We start from the raw sequence: 24,281 nt of genomic DNA on the forward strand, positions 1-24,281 counted from the left end.
GCGTCGCGGGGCGTCCAGGTGACGCCCCTCTACCCCGGAATGGCACTGTGTCCCCAAGCTAAGGGGCTAACTTGCCAGTGCCGGACGATCTAAGGAAATTAGGGGGCAATCACTCTCCCTTATCTTAGCCCAAGTCCCCCCTCCCTTCCCCCAGGCTCCCCAAAGCAAGCCAAGGGCCATTTTCGCGCGGCTCCACTTTGGGGCTTTCCAAAGTATTTTAATGATCTAGTAAAGCAGCAGCAGCGCGCCTCGGCGCCGGCTCCAGCCGCCTAGCTCGCAGCGTGGAGCCCGGGGTCCGGCGCTCGAAAATCAGACTGGGCAGGAGAGGACTGGGGGCGGGGCCCGTGGTGGGGGGGAGGCGGGTTGTAGTCTGAGGAGGTGGTCAGGGTCGGAGCTTAAGGGGAGGGCAGGCGAAAGGGAGGGGGAGATAAGGGTTGGGCCGCCGCAGGCCGCGGCTGGGGGAGGTGTGGGGCAGATAACAGGGACGCGGCGGGCGGGAGCCCGCGGTACCGGGCTTAGGGGTTCGCGCCCCCTCCTCTCCGACTCTGCCGCAGCGCTCCCCCACTGACCACCCCCAATGGTCCACGCCGCGGACAGCGACGGCCAAATCCCTTCCTCGCTGGAGCCCGGAGACCAAGCTCCCCATCCTGACTCGTGTTCTCTCCCTACATCTACAGTAAAGAGAGGCTCGCGCCCCCGATCCGCCCGCAGGAGCAGAAGCGGCGGCTCCTTGGAGGTGGCTGCAGCGGCGACTGCCGCGGCTGGGCGCTGACAGGGCGTACCTCCCGGGCCGCCCCGGGCCCGCCTCCACGTGCCTATTGGCCAGAGCGGCTATCAATCTCGGGACGTTGACGCCCGCCTCGCTCCCTCGCTCGGGTAGCCACGTTCGGTTGAGCTCCAAGTAGTCCAGCGGCAGCGGCGGCGGCAGCGGTGCCGGAGGCGCAGAGGGAGGCGCAGGCGGAGCCGGGCGGGCGGGCGCGAGAGCGAGCCAGCGGGCAGCCGGGCCGCCGGGCGTGCGGCGGCGGCGGCACCGGCACCCCAGGCCGAGCCGGCGCGGGAGGAGTTCCAGGGCGATGGGGCCGCGGCCGGGGCTGACGCTTTGACAGCTGGAAAGAGCGCGGAGCCAGCGCCTGGGGGGGTGGGAGGGGAGCGCGGCTAGGAGAGAGCGCGAGCGAGCGAGCGGGCGAGCGCCGGGGAGGGGGCCGGGAGCGAGGGGCAGCTCGGGAGCAGCCGGAGCGGTAGCGGCGGAGGCGGCGTTGAGGCTCGGCGCCCTCTTCTCCGCAAACCATGTTTGCCAAAGGCAAAGGCTCGGCGGTGCCCTCGGACGGGCAGGCTCGGGAAAAGTAAGCCCTATTTTCCAAGTGGCCGCCGGGCTGCGGGCGGGCGGCGGGAGGCAGGTGGTCGGGTGGGGGCTCCTGCACCCTGGGCCCCGGCGCTGCTTGCCTGGCCCCGTCCCCGAGGCCGTGGAGGGCGGCGTGGGAGAGCCCATTGTTGGGAGCCGGCGGAGGCTGGGGTATCGCAGAAGGGGCGGCGAGAGGCGCCGCCAGGGGAGGGGGCACTTGGTGGCCTCGGGGCGTGGGGGCCCAGTGAGGGGTGGGCGAGGTCCCGCGAGCGAGCCGGGGCGGCCGCCCCACTCGGGGCGCTCGCCGCGGTGGCCGCACTTTGCCCACCGGGTGCGGGCAGGGGGCGCGTGGCTTCTGCAGCCCCGAAGGCTCCTTTTGTCCGCCCGCGGCGTGAGGAGTGCGTGCCGGGGGCTTTGTTCGGCCAGGAGCGCTCTCCCCTCCCTGACTTCGGCCTCGCCGCCAGCCCCGTGCCCTCCGGGGCTCCGGGCTGGGCAGCGACGGCAGCGTCGGCTTGGCCCTAGGCTTGGGGGACAGTTGTTTGGGGGTGGTGGTGAGGGTGGCACTTTGCTGCCCTCTCCAGAGCTCGCCATGCACCCCGGAGCCCAGGACTGAATGTCCTCGGACCCTCAAAGCTGGGGAGGAGGTGGCAAGGAGTGAGTCGGGAAAAGGAGAGAGGCTGTGGAATCGGGTGGCTTTGGAGTTTGAGAGACTTAGGTGGGTTTGGCCCCGACGCCACTTGGAAGTTCAAGTTTGGGGGCTGCTCTCCAGGCACCCACGGCTTGAAGTACGCGTCCCCTGGTCCCCAGCCCCTAACTGCTTCCACCCGCGGATCTAGACAGGGCCGATTTGATTGCTCACCTCTGGCCGGGGCCACAATGGGACAGCGCAGACAGTGTTGGAAGCCGGATGGCAAGGTCCAGGAGCGATTGCCCCGTGTGATCTGACACCTTCCCTCTATCTTTTACCCCCTGCCTACTTTCCAGGTTAGCTTTATACGTCTACGAATATTTACTGCACGTAGGAGCACAGAAATCTGCACAGACCTTCTTGTCAGAGGTGAGTGAAACTCCCCCCATCATCCAATTTCTTGACACCCCCCTCCTCCCCACTATTCTTAGAGCCTTTGTTTTCAGGAGCAGCCACTGTGGCCACCATTTTGAATTTTTATCACCTTTTGGCATTTATTGTTAGTTGGTTTTCACAGCCTTTTGGTTCCAGGAAGCCCCCAGCCCACCCTTTCTTTCTGCCTCTCTAAGCTATCTCTGTTCTCTCCTTTCTAGATTCGATGGGAAAAAAACATCACATTGGGTGAACCGCCTGGGTTTTTGCACTCGTGGTGGTGGTAAGTTTGTGTGATAGTTTTGTATGTGTTTGTCTGAGTCCTGGGTCTAAGTGAACAAAGACGGGAGGCCTGGAGCAGACCCCTGCCCCCACCCCCATGCCTTACCTCCTGCCTTGGGCAGAGCAGGGCACCTCTGGGCACGCACACTAGGACCAGTGAAGGAGGAAAAGGGCAGAAGAGGCTGATGCCTAAAGTTTTTGCTTCCTCTTTTCCCTCCTATGGAGATCCTACTAAATCATGCTTAGTGTTTGGAAAGAAACTCCTTACTTTTCCATCTCACCCTAGGACCCCTAGGCAGGCTTGAAAAAACCTTGAAGGATTTTTGTCAATTTTGCATGCTGCTTTAATTAGGGGGAGTGGGGGTGGGGCAGGGTGGAGGGGATACCAGGTCTGTTTTACAACTGGCCTATCCTTTCTTTTTCTTTCTTTTCTTTTTCTTTTTTTTTTCACCATGAGCTCAAAACCTTGTACGTGAGAGAGAGAATCTACAGGGCCTTTTCCAGGCACCCTGAGAAAAAGCAAGAAGGGGCTGCCACTTCCTTTAAAGATACTGATTCAGACTGACTGGACCTTTCTCTCTGCTGTGGGCTCTGCCCCCACCCCCAACCCCAACATCCCCAAAACCACGAAGTTTCATTTTACTGAGAACCTTAACTTGTCATTGTTGACCTCAGAGAGTGCCTGTAGTTGGTAGGCACTTATTTGTGACCCTTTCCTGGGCCCCTGGGCCCTGCTGGTATGGGACCACCTCAGTCTGGTCTTGATTTTTCTGAAGGCAGGTGGGAGGCTTAAAGGTCAGTGGAAGCCAGTTGCTGCGTGAGGAAGAACTGGGTGATTTGTGCAACTGATCGGCTGACTGGTGGAGTCTTTGGCATCCTTTTGAAAAGGAAAGGAAAGCAGAGGGGCTTTTGAAATTTTGATGGAGTTCAGGATAATGGAGTGCCATGTCTTAGGATCTTAGTGTGCAAGTTTACCTGACTACCAGCTCAGGTTACTGCTTCAGGCCTCTTTGAAATGTAGGGAGATGAGTGTCCGTCTATCTTGTGCAGGGAAAATGAGTTTTTAATTACTTCAGCCAACCTCTGAAGTGGCACGGCCTAAGTGCCACTGCCAGTGTTAGAGGTGTTTGGTGTGGCGTCAGGATTCTACCTGTCAGAGTGGGTTATAGGTTTTCTGGTTGTTTTTGGAGAGGGGTGTGGATGGGGTTGGCGGGTCTGACTCTCATGGGTTTTGTAGAAACGTGGGCTTATTGAGTAGAAATTACTTAGAAGGGGAGTTTGTAGTTAGAAATCGTTAGTGTGTGGAGGAGGTAATCAAATATGTGCAGCTTCAGAGGACAGAAAGGAATGTTCTTGAGCCCCCCTCTGCAGCTAGTAGAAGTCTCTGATTTTCTTGTTGTGTCCATAATCTCCCTGAAACTTCTCAAGCCTTGTCTGTGGTTCTGGGCTCAGGCAGCGGTGGCTCTGGCTGTGGTCTTGTTAGTTAGAAAGCGTCTCATGATTTGACACCGAGCAAATGACCACGGCTTTGGGGTGGGAGGAAGCGATGGAGCTGATCCAGAGAGAACTACCAGGCTGTGTTATTCATACACCTTGAGTGAGATGCTTGTCTGATGACTGGCAGAGCTGGCAGTTTTTTCTGTGCTGGCTGTTCGTGACAGGGACGGGAGCGCTGGACCAGGATTCAGACTTCCACTCTGATGCCCTTTTTACCCTTCAGTCAGTTCCCGTCCCTGGGCCTTGGGCTCCTCACCTGGAGAGTGGAGAGGGTTTCTAAGGCCTCTTGTTAATACAATGACTACTCCGTGTTTGCATAGGGTTTTACTGGTTGACAAAGGACTTGTATGTCTGTTCCCGTGTAATACCAAGTGTTGGAGTGACCATACATACAAAATCATGGAGGAGATTGAGGAAGGGATATCTCCCCCCCACACACACCAAGTACCCCCTTTGCTGGAAAGGTGGACAGGTGCCTCTCTGAGGAGGGCTTTTTATTTTAATATGAAAGGACAAGATACTTGGTTGACCTTTGGCTAATTGATACTTGTTCTGTGGTGGGATGGGGTGGAGTGGTTCTTGCGTAAGAATGCCTTGGGGGAGGGCCTGGCTGGGAGTGGGAGTGAGGTGGGAGGGGTGGGGGCATGGGTTCCTGGATTAAGAACCTGTAGGTTTCCTTTATTGGCAGAGTCACCCAGTTTGCCATGCATATGAATCATAGTCCTGAGTTTGATAATTTGACCTTTTAATTAAATGCAGCCATTTTGGGTTGGGGGGAGTGGTGAAAACACAGAAGAGATGCTTGGATTCTCATCCAGATTCCTACCTGTCCTATCTTGGCATCCATGGGGGCGGGGGTTGTACTAACCTATCTGAGCTTCAGTGCCCCTCTATAAAATGGGGATTGATCTCCTGATGTAAGCACTGCGATAGTCAAAGCAGAATCATAGGTGCAGGGTGTTTAGCACATAGTAGGTGCCTGATAGATGAGAACTGTTACTCTTAGGAATAGCAGGCTTGCCAGAAGAGGTTAGGTCCATTTTGTTTTCTAGGCTAAGTTTGTCCAATGAAGATTTGAAAGGAGGGGTTGAACCTTTGGGGGACATGGTGCTGTTAGCACCAGGCATTGTGCACTTGCCGTTGTGTACACAAATCATATAATTAGTAACCTGATCTTATTTTATTTTTCAACTTGCAGCGTATTTTGGGACCTTTACTGTGCAGCTCCTGAAAGGCGAGACACTTGTGAACATTCAAGTGAAGCAAAAGCCTTTCATGATTACGTGAGTAACAAAAATTTAATCCTGGCAATAATTACAGGGTTGGAGAGCTCTAACTTCTTTAGGACCAAAAGCAAATACACAGCCAGTTGGCAGTGGGTTCTGATTTCTCCGTGCCTTTCTTCTCTGCCCACCTCCCTGCAGCCCTCGCCCTGCACCTTCCTTCAGCACCGTCTAACTTGGTGAGCGGTATTTCATAATGTTGTAATTATGCAAAAGAGTGTGTAGATACCTATCTGGAGAATTAAATGGTGTTGAGCAGGGTTCAACCATGTGAGGTTTATGTTCAGAGTGGACAGTTAACTGAGAGGGAACTGAGCCTCTTCAGTGTTGATATAAGAAAACATGGATCACAACCAAAAGGAAAAAAAATAAGCAATTACAAAACTTGTGTTTTGGAGTAGGGGTGTTGAGTGAGAATTTGGTGAAGTGGACTCTTGCATTATTTTCCAGGTACTGATCTTTCCAATTATGTGGTGAGTGTTTGTGTTTGGTAGGGGGCTCATGTTGTGTTCATGGAGACGATGTATATATACTTTGAGTTCCTTGGCTGGTCCATAATCCTGTATTCAAAATAGTTTTGTGAGCATAGTTAATGGCATCACATTGAAATGCTTTCTATTCTGTCATTCACTCTCTGCCTGGATGAGTTTCTTAAAATTTATGAAATGCTTATGAGAGAGTTGCCTGCCCTGTGTCCATCTTACACGGTAGTCCCCCTCAAAAAAAAAATTGACTCTAAACCTGGGTCGGTGTCAAACTCGATGATTAGATGAAACAGGTTAGGCTCTTCTGGGCGAGTGGAAGGGGTAATGTCTGAAGGTCTTCCCAGCCTGCTTCCAGTCTGCTTCCCCTTGGCCTTGTGGAAGGTTGTGTGTGTGTGTCTGTCTGTGTGGACACACATACATATAAGAGGTGATGTGTTTTGTCTTACACTTCTGCATGAAGTGGAAAGAAACGGTCCCCAAGCTCTGGGGCATGGAAGTTGATTTTTTGAATGTCATCAGGGCCCACCCACTTGGCTAGGCCACATGCGTCCCCTGCATGCAGAGTTTGAAACTGGCCTGGGAGACCAGACCCGCCTGGTTGAGTTTCACAAGTGGTCAAATCCCATTACCATGAAGATCTCTGTGGTGGAAGTTTTCTCCTGTAATAGGAGGAGTTAGAGACTCAGCTGGAGGCTGCTGGTTTTGAGAATATTCAGTGTGATGAAATTCTGCTGTGATTGAAAAGTTAATGCCCTTGGAGTGAAATGCTGAGGAAATTGACCAGCCTCCTGCCCTCTCCAGGGCTGAAAATGAAAAGCTGGTGAATGGTACTTAGGGCCTGGTAAACTTTTAGTAGTGAAAGGTGAGGAGACTCTTTCACTTGTATTGTGGTTCTTCTGGGAAAATCCATGGTGTTGACCATAGAGTTTTCTGAGCTGCAGGCAGGGGAGGAGGCTAAGAAGTACATTAGCTATAGAAAACCAATTGGTGAATTTAACCTTTTTTAACCTAGTAAAAATTCCTGTGCTTTTTTTTTTAAACTGATGAACAGTCAGTTCTGGTGTGGCCAGTCTTCGACTGCTGTGCAAATGGTTTTAGTTTTATTTGTTATTTAGAGTGAGAGAATGGGAAGGTGTGCCTATATCAAGTCAATCTCTTGATATAGGTGTCTGCTATCTTAACTAAGGTTAGTGCTCTAGTAAATAATGTGAGACTCTTTGGCAATTTGTGGTTTGGTTTGCCACCTTGAAGTAACATGGTGGCTGTGATAGCTTGTGTGGGTTTGCTTTCAGTAATTTGTTACGGAACGGCAGCAGAATTGTGTCGAGTTCTGAGGTTGGAATCCACTTGCTGTTATGTGGCATGAGAGTCAGGTCATGTGGGAGGAGGGATGGAGTGATGAATGGGGACAGGAAAGGAACGTTTCTCTCGTGAAGAAGTTAAGAGGTGACACTGAGTTGCAGGGAAGACAGAGAAGCAACTGGAAAATTAAGAACTGTTTAAGAAAATTGAGAAAAGGAATTCTCTTTTGCCTTTGTCCTTCTCAAATCCTCATGTGTTCTCTCTATTCCCATGTTCCTTCTTTTTTTTTTTTTTTTTTTTTTTTTAATTTTTCTCTAGGCATACTCTTAGGTAAGAGGTGCTTTTTTTTTAAATTTTATTTTTATTCATTTTAGAGAGGAGAGGGAGAGACAGAAAGAGAGAGAGAGGAGAGATAGAGAGAGAGAAGTGGGGAAGGAGCTGGAAGCATCAACTCCCATATGTGCCTTGACCAGGCAAACCCAGGGTTTCGAACCGGCGACCTCAGCATTTCCAGGTTGACGCTTTATCCACTGTGCCACCACAGGTCAGGCTTCCCATGTTACTTCTTGCTAGAATTATTGCACCAGCCTCTTCCTGGACTTGTGTCTGGAATGCATGCCTCCCTTACCCACTCACATCCTATCTATTAAGTTCTCTGTCGTGGAGGTCTTTTAGGATAGTTTTCTGTACACTCTGATTGCTCCTTAATCTCATTGTCTATAAAACCAACCTATACAAAGCCCTTGTTGGTGGCTTTTCAAGTACTGGCCCTGAGCTGAGTACTCTGGGTTCAGTGACCCTTGTGAGAGAAGGCATGCTGTTAACTCCATTTTGCAGATGGAGAAACTGAGGCACAGAGAGGTTAGTTCAGTCGGTAGGTGGTAGAATTAGTGTCTAAACACAGGTTATAAATGACTCCAGAATCAGTTCTCTTAACTGTGCCAAGGTTTGGCCTCACAGGTTCGTGGCATCATTTGCCTGCGCCTCTTAATTTTTCATTCAGGTTTGTATTTCCAACCACAGCATGTTACTTTTTTCCATGCTAGAGACCATTCATCCACAGAACTATTCATCTCTGTAGCTCCTACAATACCTTGCACATAGTAGGTACACATGCTAGTTGAACATAGTTCATTATGTTCAAGGAACTGTGTGGGTAAGAAAAAATAGGTAATTTGGGGAAAGTAAGTAACCTGGTCTGGGACGGCCTGTGGAATTCTGGGAGATGTTCTTTTGGTGACTACACTTTTGCTGGGTGACCTTGAGCCAGGTGATTTAACGTGGGTTAACGAGTAACCTTAAATCCTTTTTAGAAGATAAAATGGGGTAGACAAGTGTGCAGTAACTTGCCTTCTTTTTGCAGTCAAGGGATTCAGAGATTCTCACGGTTTGTGGGGGAGTCTGTGTAGCCCAGATACCTGGTTTGGGCCCTGGTGGGTCGTAAGTAGTGAGTGTTTGGCTGGGCAGAGATGAGGAGGGAGGGCCTGAGTCACGTGGGGCTGGAAGCGTCCTCTGTCCATGGGGAAGACCCCAGTCTGGTGCTCAGGGAAGTGATTTTGTGTCCTGGTGTGTTCTGATGGATCAGAGAGTTCTGAGAGGCTCTTCTCCAGTCAAGGCCAGGCTATAGGTCCTGGAATGAGCCTGATGACTCAGCAGGGAAGGGGTTTAAATTTTCTTTGAATTGGTGAGTTTTTATTTGAGTCACAGTCTCTTTTCCCCCACACATCTGGCAACTTCAGGTTTCTTGGCTCATTGTTCATAAGCCCAAGTGCCCTGATGGTGGCCACACATAATGGGGAGGATTGGGGGACTTGGTGCCCAGAGTGGACTTTTCTGAGAAATTGGTTTGTCTTAAGTCAGAAGAACCCTGAGGCCATGGGAAGAGGCTCACAGGGACCCTGCCTGTGTTCTCCTTGCTGTTCCCCTCCGACCAGAGCGGTGGTTCTCAGTGTTGATGAAAGCCCCGGCGTCCCTTTGGGTATTCTTAGACTCTGTTGTCTGGGTTCTGGCCTTTTGTGGAGCAGATACCCCCAACTGCCACTGTGCCTCTCACTACAGCCCACAGGTGTCTGGGCTACCGTCTTCACTTTGACTGATTCCAGTGTCTGTGGGGTTGGTAGATGTATCTCTGGTGCCTTCTCACCCACCAGCAGTTCTTTCCCTCCTTGTGGTAGTTAAGTTTGTGTTTTCCTTTTGGTGGCAAGAAATGAGCCGAGCAGATAGGCGCTGAGGAGGCATCTGAGTGGAAGGGGCTGGAGAGCACTGAGGGCTTCACGCACCGCTCGGGCTGCTGCACTTTCCGTAACTAACGCTTTCTCAGTATGTGGTTGTGGTTTGGTCTCACCGTTGCTTCGTTGGGCAAGTTTTAGTAAGTCTCACCCCCATTTTACAGATGAGGAAACTGAGGCTTGGGGCTTAGGTGCTTTGTCCAAGAGAGTGCAGCCAGGGAGTGGAGGGAAGGTGATTGCTTTTAACCCAAAGTGTGCCCATATAGGTTCACTGAAGCAATGAATTTAGCAGAGAATAAAACTGAGTTTCCTGAGAGGTGCACTGCAGTCACTGGCAGAGGTGGGACCTGAGCTCTGGGGTTTGTTATGGTGCACTGGCTCTTTTGGCAGGGAAATGTGATAAAAGCTGTGGCCTTTCCTTCCAGAAAATACATGTGTCCCCACAAAGGAGACTTTGTCCATAATTGCAGGAGGTTCATGGACTACTGCCCCGAATTCCAAACCCCCTTTGTGATTCCCAGTGAAGAACTTGGGTGTGTAGTGGACGTGGAGTCCCATGACCTTGGTGAGTTTTGAGCCTCAGTTTCTGTACTCAGAAGACCTCTGCCATTGTAAGCCCCTGAGTCAGCCTCTCAGTGGGGCTGGCTCCCTTACTCCTGTGTTGCCGCCCAGCAGGACTCTGCTGACCCCTCCACCCCCTGCTGTGAGCCTGAGTCTGCAGGCCGGTTGCTTAAGAGTCCTGGGCATGCTTGGGAGTGGAGGTATTTGTGGCTCAGTGGCAGGGGTCCAGTGTCCTTGGTGGGTTTGAAATAGCAAAGTGATATTTGAGAGGGCTCTCCTTGGATATGCTGAGCTGAGTTCCTGCCAGGCAGGGAGTGTCCACGGCTGCCAGAGCCTCTGGGAGCAGGAGCGTGAGAGGGTGGCAGTGCGGACAGGAGTGGGAGAAGGCACAGCTGGGCTCTCCCCCGCCATAAGCCAGCGTAGCTATCTGCCCAGAGGTCCTGACAAGTTCACAGCGTTGCCTTTGGCTCTGACCCTTGGCACCTTGTGTGGCAGATAATGAAAACAAAACATACACAGTTGTTTCTTTCCCCACTCCCCTTGGAGCTTAGACTTGATGTTGTGTCCTTTTCGGGCTCCCCCCCCCCATTTGCTGCAATTCTTCTTAACCCCCAGAGGCTGCCAGACTCCTCCATCGGTAGCTAATTAAACACTAAGTGAGTAACTGGAATTGCATTTTGCCAGAACCCAGGCAGTACGGCCACTTTAATGGGTTTCAAGTGGCAGCAAGACCCCAAATTGTAAATCCTTGCCCTTTATTTCAAGGCGGGAGGTGGGGTGGGGGGAGTGGTGGGGACCCAAACAAAGTTCTTGGCAGTGGTCACTTCATTTGAACTCCAAGACCAGCCGTGCGCACCAGTCTTTGCATAATGCCATCTTTGTTAGCTAAGCATTTGCAAGCTTGGACCGAGAGCTAGCTGTGTGCCAGCCACTGCTCTGAGGGAGCCTTCTCCCTGCAGCGTTTTTCAAGGGAAGCAGGTTTTCTCGTGGGGACCTCAGGCCAGGGCTACTTTGCCCCTTCCCCTCGACCTTCCCACCTCTGTGTGTGAGTGTGTGTGTGTGTGCTTAAATCTGAAGAGGGAGAAGTGGAAGGGAGGTGTGTGCTTGAGGGCCTGTCAGCCAAAATAACGGAAGTGTTACACTATCTGTAGCCTTTATTGTAGTGTCTAGGGTTTAGAGTATTTAGAAAAATTAATCTTTTTTAGCTTGGTAATAATTCTGACCACGGCACAAGTGCATTAGACGATTCACATAAACTTCTTTAATACATGTGGCTGGAAGCTTACAGCAAACAGACAGTAATGACTTTGTTTTTGATTTGCCAGGGTAATGGGGTTTTCTGTAGCCTTGGTTGGGATGAGTTTTAGGAATGTTTCTCTCTGTTACGCATTTATTTTCCCGGGTCTTGAATCCTCTGGATTTTGAAGGGTTTGGGCTCTGACTGGTGGCTGGGATGCATACCTGAGTTCCATGACTTACTCTGTTGTTTCCTGTCAGGGCAGACTTTCAGATACTCAGTTTTCCCACCTGTAGAATGGGGAAATTGTGATTCCTTTGCATGGTTGTCAGGAGGGCTAAGTAGTAATATGCATATAAAATGGTTGTCTCTCTGTGGCTAGTGCTTGGTGAGTTGTTGTTTTTTTCCTTTATAGCCTCAAAGTTTTCCCCAGTCCTGGCTTGGTAGCTCAGTTGGTTAAGAGTGTCATCCTGACATGCTGAGGTTGAGGGTTCAATTCTTGGTGAGGGCACATATAAAAATCAACCCATGACGGCATGAATAGGTGGAACAATGAGTCGATGTTTTTCTCCCCCCCCCAAAAAAAGTCAGTAAATAAAAAAATTTTTTAAAGTGTCCCCCTAAAACAGCATGGAGAAAATAGCATATTTTTCTGGGAGAGCAAGTTGACCCTAGGTAACTGACACTTAAACTTCCAAGTGATACCCTTTGGGGCTATGCTTCCTGGACATGTTGCGGAGTCCTCCCGCCATCCCAGCTGTCTTGTCTCACCTCCACACCCCTGCACGGGGCAGAGCAGGCGTCCTGCCGCAGGCTGGCACTGATAAATGCTCCTCTGAGGGGTCTGTGCACCTTATCTGTGTTGGACAGAGTGGTCCTGTCCCACTCTCACATGTGGCTGCCACATAGCTAAATGGTGAGACCCAGAGGGCTGACGGCTTGGCATCAGCAGAAATCTGACATCAGCAGAAATCTGAACTTAAATTTCAGTTTCACACTCTTTGTTAGCTGCTGGTGGTGGGGCACTTCTTGAGGTCTGCTCGCTCTTACTGTGAAACAGGTTCAAAAGGCTGTCGTTGCTCAGCCCGGCGTGGGAGCGGCTAGGAGAAAGGCATGGAAAGCTGTTGGGCTATGAGGTGGTGTGTAAATGTTTATAGGGATAAACAGGATTGAAAGGCTGCATGTGTGAACCCCGGTCACTTGAATGTGCTTAACGAAGGTAGATTGAAACCCAGGGACCCAGAGAGATAATCAACATGTGAGCAAGCCCCCTGAGTTGGGGTCTTGTCATTGTCCTCTTTGCCTGGAGGACCTTGGGCCTCTCCTGACTGTTTGATTGAGTGAGGAAGTTCCATAGAGGGGCCTGGAGGAGAAAGTGGGCTTGGGTAAGGCCCGTTGGTAACCGGTTCTGGGTGCATCGGCTGCTTTCTCTCGATTTCTAGAATGAGTCTTAGGCCTTGGTCAGCTGGCTCCCAGACCAAGAGCAGAAGACATTGCTGAGTTTCAAGGTGTGGATTCAGTTCGATCACTGAGTGCCTCCTTTGCTTACTGTCTAGTTGAAGAGACAGATGCAGCTCAGGATGTGATAAGTGCCTAAAAACACTTGTGCAGAATGACCTTGTTCCTTGGAGAGATGGATGCAGAGAGTTGGTACAGGTTATGGGAGTAGGTAAACAGTCCCACCGCCGGTGGTGGCCAGGAAATATATTTAATGCAGGGTTGCAGGTAATGGAACTGGATGGAGGTCACCAGTCATCTTACAAGTGGGTAAACTGAGGCCCATAGAGGAAAGATGCCCCGCCTGAGGGCACCAGAACTTAAACCTGCAAACCCAATCAAGACTCTTTTGTCCTATGCTGCTGTGTTGCATTTATAAGCTGTGCAAACTTGGGTACCTTAATTAACCTTTCTGTGCCTCAGTTTCCTAAGGTCAAAATGGGGTTAATAAAGTATACCTGCCCCATAAGGTTGTCACGAGGATTACATGAGTTTATGCATGCGCGCGCGCACACACACACACAATACCTGGCACAGTGTAAGTGCTATGTAAACATATGCCATTGTTTCTGTTATCTCACCTTGCCTGGTATGAATCCTGGCTCTTTGATGATGGCCAAAAAGGGGGATAGCAGCAGGGGTTTTGGGGTGAGGAGTGTGAAACATTAACCATCATTGGCTTGCTCACATGTTGATTATCTCTCTGGGTCCTTGGGTTTCAATCTACCTTCTTCAAGCACATTTAAGTGACTGGGGTTCACACATGCAGCCTCCAGACCAGCCCCCGTGCTTGTGAGGGTGAAATGGGATGACGTGCAGATGCTCCTGGCCAGCACCTGGCTTGTGTTACTCAGCCAGTGTCCCTTTTCTCCTCTTCCAGCCACCTCTTGCTCTAGGAGTCTGGAACTTTTCCCAGGCTCCCGTGGACCCTTCCCTCTGGTCCCTATTGGGTACTGCACCACCTGAGATGGGTTTTTTTGCTTCCTTGCCAACCAGCCCTTCTATAAAGCAGATGCCAGCTTGGAATGTGACTGACCCTGCCAGGACCACCCTCATGGGAACACCCCCTTCTCATTTTTTCCCCAAGAACTTTGGTTTTTCTCATTCACTTGCTACTTGCTGACTGGAAGGAGAGTGATTTGGGTCAAGTTTGTATCTCTTCCCTTACTCTTACTATATAGATTGGGAGCACCGAGGGTAGGAGCCCTTATCCTTCATCCCTTCCTGCCTCCCCTACTCCTGGGCCTGTTATAGAGGCTTAAACTCGGAGGTTAGTGAGCTACACTGTGGGCCTTGAGAAGTGAGAAGGGTTTGATCCCTCCCATGGATCAAAATACACATTTTAATAGAGGTGGAGGGGCTCATGGTAACCCATTGTTTTGCAAACTCAGTTGTAACCAGTTAGTGCCTGGTGACATCAATTTAGTGGGTCAGATTGGCAATTATAGAAAATGAAACAGTTGTATCACGGAAAGTAAACAGAAGTGTTAATTTGGGAAACTTAGTTTCAGTGATCTATGTGTGCCTATAAAATGAACGTGTGTCCTGGGTTGTGATGTGAAATTTGCCTTATTGTGGGTCTCAGTTTAAACTTCCAAAGTCATGAGCCTGAGAGGCTGAGATTAAATCTTGGGACCTAGGAGTTGGGTGACTGAGGCAAAGTGATAAGCGATTGCTGACCTCAGGTCCCTGATCTGTAATAAGGAGGGAATCATCCCCACCTCCTAGGGGTTCTTGAGAGAGTTGCCTCCCTGTCTTGCTTCCTGAGCGGTGCCTAGGGGGTGCTCAGCACCTCTGCCTTTGGTGTTGGCTGCCATATTGCTAGGGCACTGAGCACACGTGGAAGGTGCTCAGCAGATGCTTGCTGAATGCTGAATAAGCACTTGAAGTCGGCAACTTGTCTCTGCTGGCTGGCCATGGGCAGCTACTTCTGCCTGTCTGCAGTTGACTGGGGGGGGGGGGGGGTGTTCCTGGCCCCCTGTGGAGGGTGTTGTCTGAACATCTGCAGGGCTTAGTCTCTGGCCACAGCAAGGAATCTTGAGAATAGATCTCAGGGCATTCTGTCTGACCCAGGTTGGCCCAGCCTCCCAAATTCCCTTTCCCCTCCGGATGACAGCTGTTTGCATAGCTCCCAGGCAGGCTTTGTGTCTCCTGCTCTTTGTGTGTTTGGGTGAAGCGCCTGACATTTCACTTCTGTTTCACAGTCCTCTGACCTTAAGAAGCAAGGCTGCTCCCTGCGGCCTCTGTCTGAGGTTTTCTTCTGATCATTCCCTACCGTCACAAAAGGCTGTTTGAGAGAGCAGGCTCTGGGGTGGCAGACCTCCCCCACGCCCGGGATGTTCGCTGCAGCTCTGCCAGCTCTCTGGGGATGGACAGTGTGGCTTTGCAGCCCAGCCCCAAGCAGCAGTTGGTTGTTGGGCTGTGAGTCCTGCGTGCTTGCTCTGTGCCTGGCTCAGTAATGGGGGTAATGTGTGCTGGTGGGTAATGGGGATGAAAGCCATGTCATGGACAGTACACAGAATTTGGACTTGGATGGCCAGGGTTCAAGTTCTGATTCTCTTCAGATGGCCTTAGGTAAGTCTTGGTCTTTCTGAGTCTGAGTTTATCTATGATAATGAAATATCTGAAATAAGACCTGGTTTTTTTCTCCCTGAAGCTTTTTATTTTGAAGTTGAGTGAGAGCATTTGAAAATCATTTGTAAATGGTGGTCACCTTTTGAGAAGGCTCTTTGAAATTTGAAGAAATGATCAAATCGTAGAAATGTATGTAAAAAAGGAGCTTTTCTATGTATAGATAGGGAAACTGAGGCCTGGAGTAGGGTGGTGACACAGCACGTCTGTGGGCTCCTGATTCCCTGGGCAGCCACTGACGTTAGCAAACCTTCACTTAGGAGATTGGCGCCTGTGTTTGTGTCTGTGCCATCCATTAGGAATTTTGCAGCTTTCTTTGGGAGAGGCTCTGGGCTTACTGTGGCTTTGGCCACCTGGTCTGTGCTGAAGGGACAGACGGCCCAGTGGGCAGGCCTGGTGTCAGGCGTGTGCACGCTGCCCTTCTTTTCTTGCTGTCTTTTAGAAGGCTTCCAGTAGAAAATGTTATCCTCTCTCTGGAGGCCCTCGCTCTTGGCAGCACTGCCCGCCAGATCCCGCTCGGCGGGCGCACTTGTGTTACACGAGGCGGCACTGGTCTGCAGCTGCGGATCTCCGGGCTGGTGAGCCGCCTCAGAAGGGGATTTTACAGCGTGACAGGGAATTTCAGCCACAGCGTTATCTCCGAATTGGCCAATTGATGGTTTCAGCAGAGCATTTCAGCATCGGGGAAGTCAATACAATTTGAGTTAGTTGTGATGGCTGCCACTTTAAATACCACAGTGAGTTTCTGTCAGCGAGCGATTGCGTGGCATAGGGAATTGCAGGAAACTTGATCACCAAAGTGCTTCAGTCGATTCTGACCCCAAGCTACAGAAAATGAACTTAAATCTGGTTAACTGTCGCCACGTACTTTCTTTGGCATTATTTTGCTAGCAGCACCTTCATCAGAGGCATCTTGAACAGATGACACTAGGTATAAATGGCAGGGTTTGACTGGCCCCCTGCAATTTTAGGTAGCGATGATTTTCCATGGGACATTGAGCTGTTGGGAGTCGAAGTGATGGTTTCTTGCTAAGGGGTAAATTACTAAACTACGGTGTTGTGGTTTTTTAATAATAATGAATTCCTTATTAAATGAAGGAAATGAGTGTTTATTGAGCACTTACTATGTGCCAAGATCTTAAAAAGCATTCTTATTCCATTCTTGCCTTATTTGGGCAGGGTAGGGGCACCTACACTGGACAGGATTTTCCCCCCCCATTTCATGGAGGAAGAACTGATAACAACAGCAAGCAGCTATTGAGCGCTAACTGTATGCCAGGCACTGTTCTAAGTGCTTTTGGTTTTATATCATGTCATACTCATAAGTGCCCTATGGGTTAAGTCCCATTTTTAAATTTTGTTGTTAAGGAAACTGAGGCACTAGAGGGATTCTGCAATGTTGAAGGCGGACTTTAACTAAAGTACTCTTCACTACCCTATCACGCTCCCTCCCTAAGAGCTCATACCAGATTTGACTGACATCTTTGCTGCCTAATGAACTGATGACCCACTGCCCAGCCCAGGGTAGTTTGATGCAGGGGCTGGCAGGACTAGGGGTGGGAAGTGGGTTCTGAGCAGGATGGGCAAGCTCAAGCCCTGCTGGGGGTTTGTGGGATTCCTACCGAAACTGTTTCTCCATGAGCAGAAGGACTGGGCTGGTTTTCTAAGACCTCATCCAGGAAGAAGACATCCTGCTTTGGGCCTGTACACCTTAAAGAAGAGTTTCCCCACCTCTTCACTTGCAAGTCCTCCTTTAATTAATCCCCTCCCACCCACTATGGGCTCCACACTTAAAATATTTTATTTAAAAATAAATTGCATGCATTGAGGTACCATTCATTCTGTTGAAGAAATAAGAATAAGAACCCTGTAGTTGCTGATGATCAGAGCTTCTTATTAGCTCGGGGGAACTGATGTGAGCATACCAGTTTGGTGGAATTCTGGTCAACAGAAAACGTTGGGAATTTGGATCCCAGTTCAGTAGAGACAAACCTGATTCTTGTTGAGCTTAAAAACTACCTGCAATTCTCCAGCGTCCCTAAAATTTTCAGGAGACCTGAGTACTTAGTCTAGGAACTTCTGGCTTAACATCTGCTTTTCATACCCATCTAGCAATGTGTAGGGTATTCCTTCTTGCTGTTCTGGGATGGCCGGGGTTGGGCTCTGTGGAGGGAAGTCATTCACGTTTCCCTGTGGGAGTCAGGATGGTCGGAGGGTCAGAGGGCAGAGTTCATTAGAGGTCATCCACTACAGAGCAAGCAGTGCAGGCAAGGCTTCCCTTCTAGAAAAAATGCAGCTTGGAGGAAGGGCGGCCCAGGGCTGTGAGACCCTGAGCAGAAAGCTCCCACCTCCAGTAGATGCTTCAGAGTCCCCATCCCTACACACTGGCAAGGCCACAAGTACAGGGTTTCCTCTGCTCTGAGCTGGCCTCCAGCAGAGGAGATAGATCACTTGACAACGGGTCCAGAAATCTTCATTCTCAGCCAGATTTCCCTGCTTGCTGGCCATGTGACTTTTCAGCTGGTCACTGTCTTCCTTCTGGGCCTCAGTTTCCTATTTTGTCACATGGGGTCCATGAGGGATACAGATGAGATTTCTGGAGCTGCGATGACTAGCATTTATTGCACATTTGTCCTGGAGCAGGCACTGTGCATGTGTGCGACATTTAATCCCCCAAACTCTACCAGGCAGAGACTGGTTCTGTCCTCTTTCTCGGATAAAGGAACTGGGGCTCAGAGTCAGCTCATGGTCAAGAAGTCACTAAATAATGGAATCAGGACTTGAACCCAGGGTGCCATTCCTGGCCTTTGAGTCACACTGTTATTTATATTAAGAAGCTTTTGGATGACTTTGGGAGACCAAGGACCTTGCAGGGAAAATGCACTTTGAAAGAATTGGATTATTTCAGTAGAAACCTATAAATGTGTGTCTTAAAAAAAGAAAAAAAGAAAAAAAAGATGTCAGTGACAGTTTGCCTCCCAGTGAGATGAATGTAGATAAACCTATTTTGACTGTTAACTTATTTTGTTGCTTAAAAGCCAGTGACATGTAGCATTGAATTTATTTTTCTTCACAACATTTAAGTGTTTGCCACTTCTTGAGTGACGTGTGTGAATTTGGGAATTGCCTGTACTTTGGAAATGGAGGCTGCTGCATGTACTTAAGGATTTTGCCTTAAGAGGGACCTGGAGGAAGGTCTGTGTGGGGCGGGCTGTAGCTGAGAAGTGGCTGGAGAGCCAGATGTAGACCTGTGTCTGAGGATGTCGACAGAGCCCGAGTTGCTCTGAAGTTGGGGTCACAGTGGAAGAGCTGATCGCAGGAGTCTTTGTGACTGGAAGCCTAAATATTTATTCTGTTCTGTCCCTAATGAAAACAAATTGTCAACAGTTGTTCAGTAACTGACTAAATTAAAATCTGTAATTAGTCAATTAGATTAAAGAGTTGGCACAACCTGATTGTATCATGCTGGTTAGGTTATTAAGAGAAAGGGTGTGATTTTTAATTACTGAATGCTAATTTTGACAGTTTCAAATAGAAACAGACGTGTTTTTCCCCCCTTCCCTAATTCTGAATGGTTTGGAAAGTAAAGACACTCAGTGTGTGTTTTGTTTTTTGTTTTTTTGGAAGGAAAATAATCTGAGAAGGCCTGTGGGTAGAGCAGGGGGATTTTAGTTAAGAGGCCGCACTGGATTTCAGTGAAGGGGTTAGTTGGAAAACCTCCCTTTTTCGAAGGAAGGATGGCCTAGCATTTGTCAGCTTTTTTTGTTTGTTTGTTTGTTTGTTTTAAAGGAGAAGCTGGATTTCAGTTTCAAGCAGTGATGTGGTTGAATTAGAGTTCTTTTTAGGGTCTCCCCCAGTCTGTCACCTAAGAGGTTTTCCTGACCAATACCCAGTAAGCTCTAGGCAGTAGGAGACAGACCCCAGTGAGGAAACAGACTGCCGTGGACAAGAGGTGTGGTGGGACCTCAGACACTAGGGCCAGTGGGTGACAATATCTGGCACTTTATTTCTCACACTGGGCAGTCCAGTGAGAAGGACAGATACAGTGGAAGTTCTTACTACCTCTGCTTTAGGGCTGAGCAAAGTGAAGAGCTGGGGAATGGGCTAGGGAGGTCCTAGTGTGGGGTGTTGGGGGAGGAAGGATGCCGACAGGCCAAGGAACAAAAAGAACTTCCACAGGTAGTAATTGGGGATGAACGGAGGTCAGAGAGGAGAGGGGTGTCTTACTTGCATGGAAGGTGGGATCAAAAAGTAGGCCATTTTTTGGGTACAGAGCAATAGAAAGCCAGCCAGAGAAGGTAGGGTAAATAGGTAGGCCGGTTTGAAATGGAGCAGGTGCTTCTTCCGTTGTGTGTTTCCGTGGGATGCCGTGGTGTTGCCTTCCCTGAAGACATTGGAGTATGGGTTATAAGTAGCCTTGGAGCTGGGGGGTGAGAAATCAGCTGCATCCAGCCATTGGCCCCAACACACAGCCTGGGTCCTCTCTTCTGGCAGAAGGGGCCTCCTGTCACCTCGCCTTCCACCCCAGCTCCTGGGAATTCATGGTAGAGGTCAGCTCTAAGCTGAAAGGCACTACATACTGAGTCATTTTATCTCGACGGCCTTAGGCGAGGTCCAGGGACCAAGTTCAGGAGGGCCATCCAGCCCTGCTTCTCCTTGCCTGAAGTCTTGTGGGCAGGGAGAGGTTGAGACTCTAAACTCCAGGCCCCTGACTGCTGGGCTGCCAGCTCCTTAACAGCCCATCAGGCAAACCCTGTGCCTTCAGGAGCCACTCCCAACAGCATGTTGGTGTTAAAGCACAGGCTCTCCATTCTGCTGGTTGTGTTTTCCATGATTTTATTGGGAAGAAGCAGTGAAAATAGTCTTTAGCTTTCAAGATTTACTATTATGGCAGCTAGTGATCCATAAGCTTTCTCCCCTCTTTTTTTTTTTTTTTTAAGGAAACAACTTTGCTTTTTGTGTGTTATAGACATAGGATGCAAAGAACAAGGTGAAGCAGCCTGGGTTCTAATCGCCCTTAGTGTAACCGTTGGTAGTTGCCTAACTTCTGTGCCTCAGTGTCCTCGTCTGTCAAATGGAGATTGCATTCACCTGGCCCTACTGTTGTGAGGTAGTGATGCAGAGCACCCTAGAAGATGCCCAGTAAATATTTCTGAAATGACTGCACGGGAGGCTGAACGGTAGCCAGTGTTCTTGAGGCGGGAGCTCCGCTCAGGGAGCTCTTCTGGGGTGTGATCAGACACGTGCGTCACTGAGGGGAGCAGAATAAAAAGCAGGAAGTATTTGTAAGTGGTAGGTTGGTGTATGTTCTGAGTTTGGAATTCTTTCAGACTCAGGATCCACAGCCAAGGTTAAAGAAACCCATGAGGTGGCGTGTGTGTGTACGCGTGTGCACATGTGTGGTGGCAGCGGCAAATAGAAGAAAGGAAGTGACAGCACTAGGAGAGAGTTTATTTTAAAAGCTTCCCCACTGATAGATTTGTAGTCCTGGGTAAATAGGGAAGCTTGTAAAACTTGATTCATTTTCTTCCTGCAGTCTGTTTTTGGTGGGGAGTTGGGGTGAGGACAGAGCCAGCCAAGGGAACCAAGGGCTTCCAGGTTAGAAGTGTGTGTCCCCCGTGCACAGCACATAGAGGACCAGAACAGTTAATGTTCTTGCCTGGCTTTCTGCCCCCAAAGGGTCTTTCCCTACCCCGGACAGAGGAGGACCTGTTGCTGGGGTCTCATTTAGGGAAAAACAAGAAGAACTTCTTGCACTCAGGATAACTTCCTACTTCCTTTCTGGCCTACGCTGCCCAGAGCAGATTGGATTTGCGCTTGTCTTTTCCTTGGGAAACATGGCCTCCCCCATCCCTGTTCAAGCCTGCTCTGGAAACATGGACAGGCGCTGGGACAGCTATTGGCCAGCAAGGAGCTAGGGCGTGTCCTAAACTAGAGACCCATGTGAGCTGTTCAGGAATTAGAAACTGCTGCTGGAAACCATTGCCAAAATGGAAAAGTGGTCAGTAGGGATAGTTGAGAAGATTTGTACATTAGGAAAAAGTATTCAGGGAATTTTGGAATGTTTCTGTTTTGAAATAAAAATTATAACTGTATTTTTGTTGTTAGGGTAAAGTGTGAACCCCAAGACTTTGATACCAGCCAATTGCCAGGCTGTAGTTAAGGAAAGGAAGGACCAACTTCCCTACCCCAGGGCCTTTGCACATGCTGTTCTCCTTGCTTGCAGCACTTGCCTCTGTAAAGTTTTGTATTGTGGACTGAAGGTGTGATCAGGAAGTACAGGAGACTGCCCACCTTGCCAGGACGCCATTTGTACATTGAACAGCTTCCTGAAGCCTTTATGCCCTCAGAGCAGGGCCAACTTTGGCTGCTTGGTTTGAGCCCTGGCATTGGCATTCACCTTTCTTTTCTGAAATAGGTCTTGTACATATTGATGGAGCTTCAGATGTGAAATGTCCTCAGAGATATGTGAAAAATTCTTTGTGTTCAGTTAACCCAACCTTTTGCCAACTAATGAGGCCTCTTAGGTTGGAAGCCCCATGACTTTTCTCTATCCCAGTTTTTGCCTTTTGTATTAGGGTGTTGAGGAGTAGGTGGGCAGGAATGTGGTCTGGAATCGTGAACACTGTCACCCCACTGGTGTTGTAGTGGAGTGTTAACCTAGGGTTATAGGAAGTTGCCCACTTCTGATTCCTTTAACTCTCCCTCTTATCTGAGAAGGAATATTTTATGATTTGACCCCTGTAATTCAGGGTTGCTGGCGATATTATCAGGCCACACAAGTCTACAGTTGACCTTTGTGTTATCTGAGAAGACTCCTGTTTGCTTAGCTGAGGAGGATAAACAAGATTCCAGGGGGCTGCAGTGGGTATTTGAGCAGGAGGTGGCTTCTCACTGTGAGTTGCTCTTCTTATCCACTCCTCACCTCCTCACGCAGGATCCAGCCACACCCTGGCTAAGGGGCTTCTTTAGTTCTAAGCTGGCCATTCAGGCTTTTCCAAGGGCTTACATAAATATGCTCACTCACTTTAAACCCCCAGTTCCTTTTAGTACCGTCCTAATGGGAGAACCATTTATCCAAAACCCACTGTGGGGTTCAGAGCAGATACTTGTTTTTCTCAGATGTTCATCCCATCACTGATCAAATAGTTGATGCTTCTGAGGTGTGGCTACAAACAGAAGGACACCTGCAAAATCTTTGCCCTTGCAGAGCTCAAAGACTATTCTTCCTCTTTATGTCGGGTTTAGGTTTTTTAAGGTGCTAACTGTGCATCTTTAAACAGAAGATAATACATCCTCCAGGTTCAGATGGGCACGTCCCCCAGGAAAGCACCAGAAGTGAATTCTAGCCTCCATTCCGGTGACTGCTGCTGCGGCTGGAAAACCAGTGAGGTTCCTTGGTCCTTGCTGTGGCCGGCCCTGGCCCCTGGACACTGCGCTGCTGGCTCAGTGATTTTTGGACTGGTTGCTTGAAGTTAACTGACTTTCCACTTCCTTCCCTATAAAGTGGTGGTCAGGGACACCTCGGCGGTCCCAGAGTTGGTCTGTGGCCATACGGGGCCTCATGAAGGTATGGTGAAGAGTTTGGAGAAAAAAATGACTGCACCTTGAAGACAGAAGAGTTGGAACAAAAATGTTTTTGTTCAGCTTATTCTAGTAAAAATTTAAAAGAAATTGATTATTAGGAACATAGATGCACAAGTTCTTAAACTAAAACAGTGAAGGATATACTAGTTTTAAGGAAGCTTTCAGGGGTCTATGTTCTGTCAGACCTGAGTTGATTTTTCTAGGCTTTACCAAAAATGCAAATCCTCCTCCTCATGGTGGGGGTTGGGCATTGAGGCCAGGCTCTCCTGGCCACCTCCAAAGTACAGGTGCCTGCCACAGCACCACCCTTTCCGGTGAGTCAACGAGTTCATCCTGGAATATCCCTTCCCCAGTGAGTGCCAGGGCCACTCTGGGCCTCAGCTTCTCAGGAAGCTGATGTCGGCACCGTCCAGAGCAGACTTGAGATACAGATGGCTTCATTCCCCCCTCCCTTTTCTCTTTTTGAAAATGTCTTAAGGTTGAATATATGTCACGCCAGCATTTTCCTCAGGACAGAGGACAGAAGCTGTCACTGCACACAGCAGAGAGACTGGTTCCGATCCAGAAACGACTGTGGCCTGATCCGTAGTCTAGTTATTTGACAGGCCAGTTTCTGGGGCCCTGTCCAGCGTGTAATCTGCATTCAAACCATTGGGCCTGGGGTTAAGGAGGAACCTTGGGGAGGGGCCGCCCTTGTAGGGAAAGGAGGAGAAGAGGGAGAGGAGGTGTGACTTAGCCTGTCCAGGCCACAGAAAGGGTCACTCCCCTCTGGAACAGCAGCTGTTGCTGCTCTGGGGAAGCGTCCACCCATGACCTGATGCAGGGGCCATGGCCAGCAACGGCTTGGCCACCCAGTCCAGACCCCGTAGGAGGGAGGAGCCTGGAGCAATTTTTCAAGCCTATCTGGTTTGATTGTCCCGGTTCCATTTTTCCTTCTCTGTATAGGCTCTTTACCACTCCTCAAACCCCCATTGACCTCATTGAGAGAACAGAATGCCCCCCCCCCGCCTTAAAAAACTAGGGAGTCCCAGGATCTGGTACACAGCTGGTGCTCAGTAAAAAGCCTTGCATTTTAAAAGCAGTGGATGTGAAAGACTTGATGCAGTAAGAGTGATAGTAAGAGTGATGTTCTTGCGGGAGGTCCGGGAGGGCAGGGACCGGTCTGCCCTACACTGCCCCTGGCTCCCTGGAGGGGCTCAGCTACTTGGGTGAATGAAGTGGAGCCCAGAGGACAGGGTTGCAGCATGGGCACGGGTGGCAGCAGGGAGAGAAGGGGCCAAGCTTTCTAT

General features: G+C 49.8%; 1 protein-coding gene across 4 annotated transcripts in view; it reads left to right on the plus strand.

Moving 5' to 3' along the window:
* Positions 1-865: 865 nt before the first annotated feature.
* SSBP3 (single stranded DNA binding protein 3) overlaps positions 866-24,281 on the plus strand; it is a 168,063-nt gene continuing 144,647 nt past the window's right edge. For 2 of the 4 annotated variants that reach the window (XM_066269106.1, XM_066269107.1), the window contains exons 1-4: positions 867-1,343; positions 2,327-2,399; positions 2,624-2,685; positions 5,380-5,464. In XM_066269106.1, the coding sequence (XP_066125203.1) occupies positions 1,288-1,343; positions 2,327-2,399; positions 2,624-2,685; positions 5,380-5,464 (276 nt within the window). In that variant the 5' untranslated portion in view covers positions 867-1,287. Of the gene's footprint in view, positions 1,344-2,326; positions 2,400-2,623; positions 2,686-5,379; positions 5,465-24,281 lie in introns of all 4 variants that reach the window. The other 2 variants (XM_066269104.1, XM_066269108.1) reach the window with 2 other exon arrangements.

This window comes from Saccopteryx bilineata, chromosome 3, assembly GCF_036850765.1.
Source record: "Saccopteryx bilineata isolate mSacBil1 chromosome 3, mSacBil1_pri_phased_curated, whole genome shotgun sequence".
NCBI lineage: Eukaryota > Metazoa > Chordata > Mammalia > Chiroptera > Emballonuridae > Saccopteryx > Saccopteryx bilineata.